The sequence below is a fragment of the Triticum urartu genome, chromosome 2 (assembly GCF_003073215.2).
Source record: "Triticum urartu cultivar G1812 chromosome 2, Tu2.1, whole genome shotgun sequence".
Lineage (NCBI taxonomy): Eukaryota > Viridiplantae > Streptophyta > Magnoliopsida > Poales > Poaceae > Triticum > Triticum urartu.
The window spans coordinates 99452948-99467145 of NC_053023.1; the positions used below are offsets into that span (position 1 = coordinate 99452948).

Genomic DNA, 14198 nt, shown 5'->3' on the forward strand with positions numbered 1-14198 from the left:
AACACATGAAAGAAACCACTACGTCAACCACAACAAGGGAGCGCCTCGATAGGACACAGAGAAAGAAGCAGAGGAAATGGGTTGGCCCAATATGTAGATGTAAAAATGCTTCAGACGAGACTGAAGGTACACTTGTTATAAGCGAGATATAATTTTTGCACGGTCAGAGGGCCACTAGCTGAACTTGGTATGGGCCTAATTTTTCTCTAGACATGTCGTCCTGCAGTTGGACTTGCTGCTCCGATGGAAGTGAATTTTCAAGTGGAAACCAGCAGATGTTCTTTTTTCTTTTTCTGACAATAGTGAGGCACGAGAGCTATATCACGCTTCACACGAGATGCAAGCTGCTCTAGCTTCAGGCGTAGCGCTAGCGGGCTGGCCCATTAGATTAGGACTCGCTCACGTTATGTTCACTCGCTGTAGATTTTTTTCTTTTTCTTTTGTTTTTTCTTTGATTCTTTTTTTTTCAAAGGTTTCTTCGGTTTTTTATTTTTACTTTGTCCTAACTTTAGTTTATCTTTCTTCTGTTTTTCACCGGTTTTCTTCGCTTCTTTTTTGGTTTTATAGATTTTTTCTTTCTTTTTCTATGGTTTTCTTTGTATCTTCCCTGGGTTGTTTGGTTTCTTTGTTTATTTTCCTTTCTTGCATTTTTTTCTCCAGTTTTGTTGTTTCCTTTTTCCTTTTTTGGTTTTCTTTTGTTCCTTTATTTGTTTTCAACGCATGTCTACATTTGTTTCTAAACATTGTAGTTTTCGTACAAGTCAAGGATATATTTTAATACACATTTAACATTTTTTAAATACTTGATAAAAATTTATTTTAAATAAATATTTCGATACCTATTGTTTTATACACATTGTAATTTTTTGGTATATATCTAAAACAATTTAAATACAGCTTTAACATTTTTCATATATACTTTTTTTAATATGTGTTTTGATTTCTAATTTTTTCGCACACACCCTTCATTTTTTATATATCTGATACATTTTTATATATGTTTAAAATTTTATGTATACATATTTAAAATTTTGATATAATCATTAACATTTAAATTTTGTTTGGATGTTTACTTTTTTATATGTATTATACTTTTTGTATACATTAGGATAAGTTTTTTGTACATATTTGACATCTTACAAATACATGATTAAAATTTTTTATGTCTATTTTTTTGGTTATATTGAATTTTTTCATACGTCCGAAATGTTTTTTCTATACACATGTAACATTTTTCAAATGTTTTACGTTAAATATTGAAAGTATAAAAACAATTAATAAAGGAAAACAGGAAAACAAAACACGTGAAAAACTAGAAAAAGGAGGTTGTGCCTTGTGGCCTCGCTTGCGCCTTGCTCGTCCCATCCTGCAGTCGAGAGACCACCCTACATCTGGCGTGAAGCGAGACATAGGCGCCCCTATAGTGGGAACCCAGTAGATTTTTTTTTTGAAACAAAGAGGACCCAATATATCTTTGTTTTAACATAGACGCAAGCGCTCATGCATACAGACATTCACCTCGATGAACGCACACACGCACACTCTACCCCTATGAGCACATTCGAGAGACTAAGCTGGCATATCATCTTGAGATTTACGAAGTCACCATAGATGCCTCGTCGTCGACGGAAACGTCTCCTCCCACTGAAAGCGCATCGCCGGAAATTCTGAAATAAACCCAAGAATAATGCGAGCACCAAGACTTGAACACTGATGGGCTGAAGATATCATTGTCCCTCTAACCACCCAACCACAGGTTGGGTCGTAGTGTTTTCAGGCCCAAGTGGATGTAAGACTCCAGAGAAACAAAAAAATGACTTCAATTTTAGCACAAGTGGAAGCAAGCTGACATCATATAAGAAATTACAGACACAAACTAAAACGAAATATTATATATTTCTTTGCACATGAATCACACGATAGCAAGCACAACCTTCCACACAAAACACTGGTACCTCCATTCAGGTTTATAAGGCAACAAATTATGAGAAAAGCAACAACATATACAACTCAAGTTGGTTTGACTTAAGACAAAAGCAACAGACCTTATTATAAACCCGAACAAAGAGAGTACGGTTTTATTTAGCGCTAGGGATACAGACTGATTGGTAACGACACCTCGAAACTGTTGCCAGTCACACAGTTGGGGCAGGAAACTGAATGGTAGAGGCAACCCTGTGTAGATAGAATGACCGCAATGCAGGCGAGGAGAAGAACACGGGTGCCTGAGGCTCTGCTGCGCCCGTAATGGCTGGATCAGTTCAGTCCATCGTCGGGAGGTGGACACGGTGGAAATCCTTCATGGTCAGCGTCCTACGGCAGGTAGGGCACTTCTTCTGAGCCTGGATGGATGCCTCAATGCACTTCTGGCAGAAGATGTGGCCGCAGATGGTCGATGACGCATCGGTCAGCTCGTTCCAGCAGACTGGGCAGCTGAACTTTGGTTTCTTTGCGACCTCCTTCACGGATGCATGGGGTGCCTGCGTCAACGCAGGGTGAAGTTTGTAAGCAATAATTGAAGAGCTGATATAACTACTATAGCATGATACTCCCTCCGATCAAAACCGTGACACTTATTTTGGATCAGAGGGAATACTTGTGAAGTATAATGCACAATTCTTACCAAGAGTCTGTTGGTTTCAGGTGCTTCCACCATGTCTATTTCACGGTGGTTGTTGCACGCTCCCGAGCAGTCATGGTGTGTAGAGTTCATCCCCAGAGATAGCAGTGTGTTCACATGCTCATTGGGAGCTTCCCCTGGAAAGAAAGGAACACAAACCAAATTTGTAGATGGAAACATGGTCCAAAAGGGGAAACTAGGACAAATGGAAATATACACCTGTGACCTGTCTACTACAGCATGAAGCTCCAAAACTGAATAGTATATGCAAATTCCGTAAATAACATACATGAATATGGGCATACACCGAGACTGAACAATGTAATATCTTATTTCGAATCGATGATTGAAAAAAAGGAATCTAAGAGTCCAAAGGAAGGTACTTAATGCCAAATTTTGACAAGGATCTTTCAGGTTAACATTTTACTTAGAGCTCTTTTGTCATACAGTAGCTACTTAGTGGGTGTTTTTCCCCAAAAACACAAGCTAGACTCTAAACAAGGTGATGTATGTTAGGCGTTAGCACATAGGTTGAATTTTGTCCAACATACTGCTGGCTATTGGATTTCTAGGCCACAAGTCCTAACGCATATGGTAGGAAGAATATCTAGTTAAGGTACACCGCCTGAAGGAAATAAGCACAAGTTTGGTAGAACTATCTGCACCTGGCAGCAAGGTACCCATGTTGGTGTTCTGCGGAACCATGTTTGCACCCGACGACAAAGGGCCAGTGTTGCCTGCCACGAAAGACATTCTAGAATTCTCACTTGCGCCTTGCGTGATACCAGGTGTCACAATCATTATCCCATAGCAAGGGGAACATGTTATCTGCCTTGACAATTGTCGGTTCTGTTGTCGTTGCCGATTCCGAACACTCGAGAGCTTCATGGCAAACTGCAAGTGGGGCTCAATCGGCCCCTTTGTCATATTGTAGTACTCCCTCTGACAAAATAAAAATAAAAATAAAATGACGAAACAATAATATTTACTTTCGCTACGAGATGATTTGATTGCTCGAAAACCAAAGCTACAAACAAGTAGGAAAGAGATCAACACCTTGTTTGGGTATTCTCTAAACAAGATTTCCTCAAGCCGGCTCGCAAGGTCCGGCAGCCGCCGCCGCCAGATAGCCGATGGTTGCTTCCTTTCTATGTACTCGAATCTGCCAATTCAAGAACAAGTATAAAAATATCCCCTTGCTTTCTTATCAGATTCAGACCATGAGCATTTTGATAGTATAAATAGATCTGAAAAGAGGATTCAACTGCAGTCCCAGAGTTCCAAAATTTAGATGCAAATCCTTTGTAAACTTAGGGAAACCATTAATTCTGATGGTATATCTACGATCACCTTTGCTTATATTTTTGTGAATGAAATAACATAGTATGAACAAACTTGATACTGTTGTTTAGAGCATGCTGCAATTAAAACCTATGACCAATTGATCAGTAAAATAGTAGGAGTAGATTCATTCCAGTTGAAGCAGTAATGAACGCTTACATCTTCTGTCGAGTATTGATGCGCAGCACCATGAACTTGGGATCGACCCCTGCTGAGCGGTCCACCACATCCCGCATCTGATTTTGCCGCGGCGGCATCCCGTCGCCAGCACCACCGACCTGATTCATGGGCCCAATCTTCGCAGCCAGCCAGCCGAGCCTTACACAGTCCCAGACCAATGGCGGACTACCTGAGCCTGGAGAGTCAATACTGGTGGTCGGCCAGCGGCGTGCTTCCCGCTCTATATAACCACTCTTCGTCACAGAGTTGCTTCTGGGCAAGAATAATGGTACAAAGTTTGCTGCAAAAGAAATCCTTCCGAATCACCCTACGCGCTATGCCACGTGTTAAAACTAGTTTTGACCGGGGGCGGAGCCTGGCGCGCCGTGTGGCTTTGGTTATACACCACAGATTGCAAAAAGTTTTGGATGGACTTCCAGCTGTTTAAACTAACTTCTACTAACGACACTAACTCGCCAACTACCCACTACCACACAATGCTAAATTTTCAAAATAGTATTAAACAAAAATTGCCAATAAAATATGTAGATCAAACCTTTCAGGCACAACCATTCCAACTTTCCAAAATTTGAAACGCAAGAAAACTCTCTTGAAGTCCAAAAAGGGAGAGTCACAGGTAGATATGTATGAGAGTGGAAAGTAACCACAAGTCGTCAGATAAACATGGGACACACGTTTTACCCAGGTTCGAGCCCCTAGGAATGGCCCTACTCTTGCTTATATGGGATGATCTGAAGATAGAGTACAAAGAATGATTACAATGGGGGTCTCGACGAGTTGAAGAGCAACTCGTCGAGTTCTAGATGGTTGATCTCGGCGAGATGCCTAGATCAGTTTGGCTAAGTGGCTAGACTAGGTCTTCGATAGATCTTGGAAGTCCCCTTCATCGTGTCACTGGATGCCCTTATATAGGGGGATAGGATGCTGTTCATGGGTGGGGCAGTGTGGAGGGAGGAGCAGTTGCAGGAGGCACTTGAGGAGTTACGATCGTCATCAATGTGGAGAAAATAAACAGTTGCAAGAAGAGAGAGGAGCACAGGTGCCAAGGCTCTGCTCTGCCCAGAATGGCTGGACCAGGTTAGTCCATCGCCGGGAGTTAGACGCGGTGGAAACCGTTCCTGGTTAGGGTCCTACGACAGGTCGGGCACTTGCTCTGAGCCTGGATGGAGGCCTCAATGCAGTTCTGGCAGAAGATGTGGCCACAGATGGTTGATGACGCATCGACCAGCTCATTCATGCAGACTGGGCAGCTGAACTTTGGTTCCTTTCGGGCCTCCTTCACAGGTACACAGGGTTTCTGCATCACCATGAGCTGCAGTTGTTAAGCAAGCCTTGGAGAAGTGATGTAACTACTATACATGATATTTGTGAAGTACAATGCACAATTCTTACCAAGAGTCCGTTGGTTGCAGGTGTGTCCACTGTGTCTATCACGAGGTTGTTGTTGCATGCTCTGGGGCGATCATGGTGTGTATGGTTCATCTTCATAGACATCAGTGTGTTCACATGCTCATCGGAAGCTTGGAAAGAAAGCAACACAAACCAAGTTATTAAATGGAAACATAGTCCAAAAAGGGAAACTAGGAAAAAAAAGGTGATGTACACTAGAGCATAAAGCTCGAAGACCGAATAGTATATGTAGGTCAAAAGATGCCATAAATAAATATGTGCAAACAATGAGATTGAACAGTGTGAAATCCCATTTCTGTTTGATATTGAAAAAAAAGGAGGCTAAGAGTCCGAAGGAAGATACTTAGTGGATGGTCTTTCCCAAACAAGCTAGACTTCCAAAAATGTGGTTTTTAGGTGTTAACACATATGTTCAATTTTGTCTAATATGTTGCTGGCTATTGGATTTCAAAGCTAGAAGTTCTACAGCATGGTACAGAAGAATTTCAAGTTAAGGTGCACAGGCTGAAGGAAATGAGCACAAGTTCAGTAAAACTATCTGCACCCGGCAGCAAGGTACCCATGTTGGCGTTCAGAGGAACCATGTCTGCACCAAACGACAGAGGGCCAACGATTTGCCAGTCACATGAGACATTCCAGAATTTGTACTTGTGCCATGCGTGATACCAGGTGTCACAATCAGTGTCCCATAGCGAGGATGCGTGTTATCTGCCTTGACAATTATCGATTCTGTTGTTGTTGCTGGGTCTGAACACTCAAGACTTTCATGGCAAACCGCAAGTGGGTCTCAATCGCCCCCTTCATCATATTGTAGTACTCATTCTGTCAAAAAAAAACAGAAAATGTTAAAATGATGAAGCAATTTTATTTACCTTTGCTAGGAGATGACTTGATTGCTCGAAAACCAAAGGTAAAAAAGAAGTGGGAAAGAGATCAACACCTTGTTTGGGAATTCTCTAAACAAGATTTCCTCGAGCCGTCTCGCAAGCTCCGGCAGCCGCCCCTGATAAATAGCCGAGGATGGCTTCCTTCCCATATAGTCGAATCTGCCGATTCAAGAACAAGTATAAAATAATGCCCTTGTTATCATACCAGAATCAAACCATGAGCATTTTGACAGTATAAACAGAACTGAAAATTGGATCCAACTACAGCCCCAGAGTTCCAAAATTTGTATCCGTTAAATCTGATAGTTTATACCTACGATCACCTTTGCACATAGGTTTGTGAATGAAATAACATATATAGTACTAATAAACTTGACACTGTTGTTTAGTACGATTAAAACTTCTGACCGGTTGACCAGTGACTTCAGTGAGTAGAGTACTACGAGTATAGATTTGGATTCATTCCAGTTGGAGCAGTGACGAGCGCTTACATTTTCTCCCGAGTACTGTTGCGCAGCATCACAAACTGATTATCGACCCCCGCGTGGAGGCCCGTCGCATCCTGCGTCTGACTTTGCCGCTGCGGCATCCGCGACGGCGCCGTCAACACCAGCGCGTCCGATCTGATTCACCGGCGCAGTCTGGGCGAGCCTCACACACGCCGCCCCCGTCAACCCCGGCGCAGCGCAGCGCAAGCTGGATGCGAGATGGCGTCGCTGAAGGGTGGTAGGAGGGCCCACCTGAGAGGAGCGGCGGCCGGAGGCGAGGGTGAGGCGGGGAGACGGACTACACGAGGCCGGGTGAGTACAGGTGGTGGGCCAGCGGCGTGCTCGCTGCTCCAGCGTCAGAGAATCAAACCTGGCCATCTGGGCCGGCCCGTTAGCACGCAGTCACGACATGGCACGAGCTAAACGGTCCTGGGCGAATCCTATTGGACGCCCGTGTGCGGCAAGGGCGAATCCTATTGGACGCCCGTGTGCGGCAAGCTGCCGAGGAAACGCTCACAGCTGTTTCCGTTCGCGTGCATGTTGGGCCGGCTCACTACGGGTTCGCGTGCTTCTTTTTCGTTTGCTGCTGTTTCTTTCGTTAGTTTTTTTTCTTCCACGTTTTGGTTTTCTTTGTTGTTTTTTTTCTTCTGGTTTTGTTCCAGTTTTCTTCTTCTAGTTTTGTTTATGTTTCTTCTGGTTTTGTTTTCTCTTGTTTCTCTTCTGGTTTTTGGTTTTTGTCCTGTTTTCCTCTTTTGGTTTTGGTTTTTTTCTTTCGGTTTTGTTTTTTCAACGAATATACAAATGCTCAATATGTTTCTTAATTTTTTCACTGTATATATTACATAATGTTCAGTGTGTATTCGTAAATTGTTCAACGTTCTTTTACAAATGTTCAGTGCGTATCCGAAAATTGTTCAGCGTGTATATTCATATTTTCAAAAAAGTTCATCGTATATTCAAAAAAGTTCATCGTGTATTATTTAAAATGTTCAACTTATTTTAAGAAAATGTTCAACGGATATTGCAAAATGTTCAACGGATATACAAAATACTTTATGCATACTTTAAAAAAAGAATTCAACAGAGTATGTACTTAAACGTACGAGCCTTTGATTGCCACAACAGGTCGCAGCTTCTGTTGGTCAGCAACGCTAGCTAAATGAATGGAGGTCGCGGGTTCGACCTTCGGTTCACGCTTGAATTATTTTTTATTCGTCTGGAGCTTCGTTTCCTCCTAATGGGCTGGCCCATGCGCTCTTCCTTTCTGCGCGAAAGCTCGACCATTGGACGCACGCGCGCGTGGCATTTCCTATTTGGCGCTGCAGGCGCCGTTACGCTTGAATTATTTTTTATTCGTCTGGAGCTTCGTTTCCTCCTAATGGGCTGGCCCATGCGCTCTTCCTTTCTGCGCGAAAGCTCGACCATTGGACGCACGCGCGCGTGGCATTTCCTATTTGGCGCTGCAGGCGCCGTTACGCTTGAATTATTTTTTATTCGTCTGGAGCTTCGTTTCCTCCTAATGGGCTGGCCCATGCGCTCTTCCTTTCTGCGCGAAAGCTCGACCATTGGACGCACGCGCGCGTGGCATTTCCTATTTGGCGCTGCAGGCGCCGTTACAGTGCAATTTCCAAACGGGCGCCTGCAGCTGAGTTAGCTGGGCTTGGCCCATTTTGCTTTTCTTTCTTCTTCTGTTTTTAGAGAAAAAAGAGAAAAGTGAATGAACAAGGGAACGAACCCAGAACCTGAACACTGCGAGCAATTTGCTCTAGCCACCCGACCATGACAACTTCTGTTAATTGAAATTTCAGTCTACTTATTTATTATCCACGTCAGTTTAGTTTTTCCTTTTTCCTCATCCTTTTTCAAATTCTATGAACTTTTTTCAAAATCAATGAATTCCTTTTCAATCTCGATGAACTTTTTTTTGAAATCCGATGAACTTTTTTTCAAATCCAATGAACTTTTTTCAGATTCGGTGAACTATTTTCAAAATCGATGAACTATTTTCGAAATCAATGACCCTTTTTTAAATTTGATGAACTTTTTTCAAATCGATGAACTTTTCCCAAAATCTATGATTTTTCCCCAAAAAGAATGAACATTTTTTAAAATCGATGAACTTTTTTAAAAATTGACGAACTTTTTCCAAAACGATGAACTTTTTTCAAATTCGGTGAACTTTTTTTTACTTTTTCATTTAAATTGGTCAACCTTTTTTTTAACCCGTGAACTTTTTGTTGTGAATGATTTTTTTAATTCCTGATTTTTCAAGAAAGCATACACCTATCTTTTGAATAGTCAACGGTCAACAGTCACACCGTTCAATTGGTGAACATTGTTTCTCAATTAGTGAATTTGTGAGCCGTAGTTTTTGAGAAATGCGCGCATGTTTTGATTACTAGCACGCGAGTGATACAGTGGTAACTAGTCTGTTGCAGTATTGTCGCGGCGTGAGTTCGATCCCTTGTGACGCTACAGTATTTCAGTGCGTTACGTGTCCATGGGCCAGCCCAGTAGATTCTCCTGTGAGCGCCAGTTTCGCTTCGCGGCGCTTAAGGCGCTGACTAGGACAGGAGTTCCTATGCGCCGCTCGTTGCGGCGAATTGCCAAGCGGACGCACATGAGCGACTCTAGCTGGGCCGGCCCATTAGAGTAAAACAGTGAAAAATCCTCAAAAAGTGTCCTCGAGGGAGGGATGGAACAAGGGACCTCTTGTTGCTTATGCGCGAGACTAGCCAACGGGATACATGAGTTTCTTGGTTTACAATGGGGCGCTAAGCTAAAGGTTATATAGATCCGTGCATTTTGTCAAATTCTGAACACGATTTTTTTTTTGGAAATATGTTTTTTTTAAAGCGAACACTTTTCAACTTTGAGAAGAAGAAAAAAAGTTCGAACATTTCTTGAATATCCGAAGAATTTTTTGATAAACTGAACATTTTTTTTCAAAATCATGAACATTATTGAATATGTGAACAATTTTTTGTTAAAGGCAATATTTTTTGAAACTCTGCACAATAATTTGGAAATGCGAATTGTTTTGGAATCCATCAACAATTTTTTAAACAAGAACTCTTTTCAAACTCAGTACAAAGTTTGAAAATTAAAGACATTTTTATAAATTTTCGAACATTTTTTGAGAAATATGAACAGTTTTATCAAATCAAGAACATTTTTTTGAACTGTGAAATACTCTAAAAAGGAAAGAGGAACAGAAGAAAATAAGCAGAAAAAACAAGAAAAGAAGATGAACAATTTTCAAATTCGCTAGCATTTTTAACAAAAATCGGACATTTTTTAAACTCCCTAAAAAAATTAGAAACAGACACATTCTTGAAAATTGCGAACAAAATTTGAAATAGAAACAATTTTTGAAACTACCGAACAAAATTGGAAAACACGAACATTTTTCTTAAATTTCCGAATGAATTTTGAAAGAGGAACATTTTTTCAAACTCCTAAACAAAATTTGAAAAGGAGAACATTTTTTGAATTTTGTGAACAAAATTTGAGAACTATGAATATTTTGAATTTGTGAACAAAATTTGAGAACTGGAATAAATTTTGAAAGAAAGAAGTTTTGATAGCATGAACATTTTTTAAAACTGAAGAACAAATTTGAAAATTTAGAACCTTTTAAAAATCTCAAACAAGTTTGGAAATTCAAACATTTTTTCAATACATGAACACTATTTTTAAAACCCGAACATATTTTGCAATAAGCGAACAATTTTTTACACTTCGAACATTTGTGTAAAGAACGAATATTTTTTACATGCAAACAAAATTTGGATTGTTTGAATATTTTTAAAATTGTAAAAAATGGAAAAAGTGGAGAGGAGGAAAAATAAAGAAAATAAACAGAAAGAAAAAAGGTGAAAAGTAGAAAAGGAATGAAAAGGAAAACATAGAGAAGAAAGAACAAACAGGAAAAAGGAAACAAAAAAAGAAAAAGAAACAGAAAAAAAGTGTTAGGAAGCTCCTAGAAGGTTTCCAAAATTGGAAAAACCGGCTGGGAACAGGCAAGAAGGTTCCTCAAACTGAAATCTTCGAAACATTTTACGGCCCGGCCCACGCGCGAACCCTTGATCGATCTCCCTGTGCGTCCGCCCGACAACTTGCCGCAGCGAGCGGCAAATAGGATATTCCGACTAGGACCTCCCCGCGCGCGTCCAATAGGAGCTCTCACGGTCCTGGAGCACCTATATGGCGCGCAATCCCCGCCCCCAGCGGGCCCAGTTGGTCCGGCCAACACGCTGGGCGGCCACCCCCGTTTTTTCGTTTTTGTTTTTTAACTTTTCCTTTTTTATTTTCTATTCTTGTTGTATTTACTATTAAAATAATTCGGGATTGGATCTAAAATTCAAAAATATTGCGAACTGTAATAAAAACAGTTCTTGAATTCAGAAAATATTTGCGACTCAAAAATAATGAACATTTTTCTAATTTTAATGAACATTTTTTATATTTCATGAACAAATTTTGAAATCAGTGAACAAATTTTGAGTTTGAAAAACATTTTTTGAAAATTATGAACAAAATTCTAAATTTATTTAGGTTGATGAACAATTATTGCATTTTGATGAAGATTTTTTAAATACGATGAACAAAAAAGTTGAGTTCAATGAATATTTTTTGAAAATGATGAACAAAATTTGAATTTAATGAGTTTATTTTAAATTAGTGACAACTTTTTGAATTTTGATGAACATTTTTTAAATCTGATAAACAAAAAATTTGAATTCGATAACAATTTTTGCAAGTGATGAACAAAATTTGAATTTAATGAACATTTTTTTAGGTCAGTGAACAATTTTTGCATTTTGGTGAACATTTTTGAAATAAGATGAACGAAATTTGAATTTAATGAACATTTTTTAAAAATCGGTGAACAATTTTTGAATTTTGGTGAACATTTTTTATATCCAAATTACAAAAAAATTGAATTCGATGAACATTTTCTAAAAGTGATGAACAAAATTTGAATTTAATTAACATTTGTTTTAGGTCCGTGAACAATTTTTCAATTTTTGTGAACATTTTTTAAACACGATGAACAAACAAGTTGAATTCGATGAACATTTTTGAAAACAACGAACAAAATTTGGATTTAATGAACATTTTTAAAATGAGTGAATACCTTTTTTAATTTTGGTGAATATTTTTTAAATCTGATAAACAAAAAAAATTGAATTTGCTGAACATTTTTCGGAAATGATTAACAAAATTTGAATTCAAACATTTTTTAGGTCGGTGAACAACTTTTGAATTTTGGTGAACATTTTCTATGTCCGACAAACAAAAAAGTTGAATTCCATGAACTTTTTTTGAATTGTCGAACATTTTCTTAAAATGATGAATTGTTTTGAATCCGACGAACCAAAAAGTGTTCGTGAATTTGAAAAGAAAATTTGCAAAAAAAGTGTAAAAGTAAAGAGGAAAGAAAAAGGGAAAATAGAAGAGAAAAGGAAAGGAGAAAAAAAGGGACCTCGCGCCCTAGATAGGCCGGCTTAGAAGAAGCGTGGGGTTAGCTGGGGGTACGCGCCACGGTGGTAGGGGCGCCCTACGCGCCACATAGGATCCTCGAAACGGTCCGTGCCCGCATGCGATACGTCAGGGCCGTGCCTGGGCCTGGAGTGCCGTCATGCGGGCCGGCACGACATGACCCGTTTATTTATTTTTGTATTTTTTTTGATTTATATATTATGACCTAGAAAACAACCGAGTAGGCCGAAAAGCACACAGGCTAAACGGGTCACGGGGCGTGTTTGGTTGTGTGTGTAGCTCCACCCTGCATCGCATGGAGGATCCTGGCTGAGCCTAGCCTGGTTGAGCTAATGCAAAATTGAACCAAGATGTATGTTTGGTGGCCTATAGGATATATGTGCATGAGAGATGCTGTACACAACAGATGTTGTTTGGTAGACTGCATTAGAAATTCTGAAATAAAAATCAATTTCAATTTTATTTATCATAGATTTCTCAAACAAGTAAAACAAATCTGAACCAAAATCAGGTTGAATTAGAGCTTAATTCCATGCATTAACCTGCTGTTCCGGTCTCAATCTGCAAAGTAAACACAAGACATGCGTTTAACTGAATATTCTTTTGTCACTCACCATTCAGAGCAAAAACAGATGAAGATTGGGAGATTAGGAATGCCAGATACAAGATCTAGAACAAGTACGCACCATCCATGAGCGAATCACAAGACCCCGTGAGAAAATTTTGCACGAACACGGGAGACATTGGGCGCTCCTGCTGCTGTTTAGATGGGACGATGCACAGACGACCTGGCACCTCCTGGGCCTCCGGCTACCATCCACCCCGCTCCGATGGATGGGGTGTAGATCTGAGAGAGCAAGGGGCGCCTGGAAGGTGGCGTTGGCGGCGGCCTCCGGCTGGCACCCATTCCGCTGCCGTGGATGGGGGTGTGGATCTGGCAGAGCAACGACCGCTGGGAAGGAAGAGTTGGCGACGGAGAGCGATAGTCAGCGAGGACATCGACGGGGATTCGACCATCTCCGTCGCAGATTTGAGGACGGCAACGAACGGTGAGGTGAGAGCTCCAGCGGGGAACGAGAAGGAAAGAAGGGGAAAGAGGTGAGGGGACGCGCTGACCCCCCACGAGCGCGAGAGAATCGCTACCCCACGCCAGCATTGCGGGTGCAGGCGATTTGCATCAGTTGGGCCTGCGCCAGGGAAACACCTGATTCCCGCGTTCCCGCGAGCCTGGCTGAGAGGTCTCCTTTTGCATCGGTCGGGCCAGGCTAAGGATGCCATGTGGGAAACCAAACAAGCTGAATATTGCATGCCCGATGCGAGCCAGGTGCAAGCCAACCAACCAAACACGTCCTAGAGTGTCGTGCTTGGCCGGGGAGCGAGGCACGTGGGCTGGCACGACACAGCCCGTCTATTGAACGTGCATGTGTGGGCCATGCGGTGTCCGGCACATTAGCACATGCCGTGGCGTGTCGGACGGCCTGAGTCTGCAGAGACTTGCTAAAACTAATGCAGCAGAGTTACCTACTCTTTTCCCAAGAAAATTATCAAGCCTTACGTCAAGAAAAGAAAAGAAGAAAATTATCAATCCCTAGAGCATCTCCAACAGCCGCGCTAAACAGCGCCGCGCCATAAATTTTGCCATTTTAGGCTGGTCATAGTGGGGAGTAACTTAGACTTGTGTCATATGCATGACACTAGTCTAAGTTACTACCCCATAGTGCAAAATATCTTAGTAGCAGTGTCATAGTTTGTTTCATTTATTGCCGT

General features: G+C 41.1%; 1 protein-coding gene and 1 long non-coding RNA gene across 5 annotated transcripts; both read right to left on the reverse strand.

Annotated features, from left to right (window-relative positions):
* Positions 1 to 1877: 1877 nt before the first annotated feature.
* LOC125536116 (probable histone acetyltransferase HAC-like 1) lies at positions 1878 to 7275 on the reverse strand. Of its 4 annotated transcripts, XM_048699257.1 has the most exons (9): positions 6930 to 7275; positions 6492 to 6597; positions 6111 to 6373; positions 5534 to 5661; positions 4121 to 5438; positions 3677 to 3782; positions 3286 to 3562; positions 2624 to 2757; positions 1878 to 2480 (listed from the first exon to the last, which is right to left on the reverse strand). In XM_048699257.1, exons 5-9 carry the CDS (start codon positions 4246 to 4248, stop codon positions 2262 to 2264), a joined length of 864 nt encoding a protein of 287 aa, XP_048555214.1. In that variant the 5' UTR covers positions 4249 to 5438; positions 5534 to 5661; positions 6111 to 6373; positions 6492 to 6597; positions 6930 to 7275; the 3' UTR covers positions 1878 to 2261. The 4 variants fall into 4 exon arrangements, with proteins under 4 accessions (XP_048555214.1, XP_048555213.1, XP_048555215.1 ...); XM_048699256.1 differs by having other exon boundaries at positions 5534 to 6373; XM_048699258.1 differs by having other exon boundaries at positions 4121 to 5453; positions 5534 to 6373.
* A 5594-nt stretch (positions 7276 to 12869) lies between these two features.
* Positions 12870 to 13566, reverse strand: LOC125536117. Its single transcript, XR_007294919.1, has 2 exons — positions 13118 to 13566; positions 12870 to 12992 (listed from the first exon to the last, which is right to left on the reverse strand). It is a non-coding gene; the product is annotated as an uncharacterized LOC125536117 (long non-coding RNA).
* Positions 13567 to 14198: the final 632 nt, after the last annotated feature.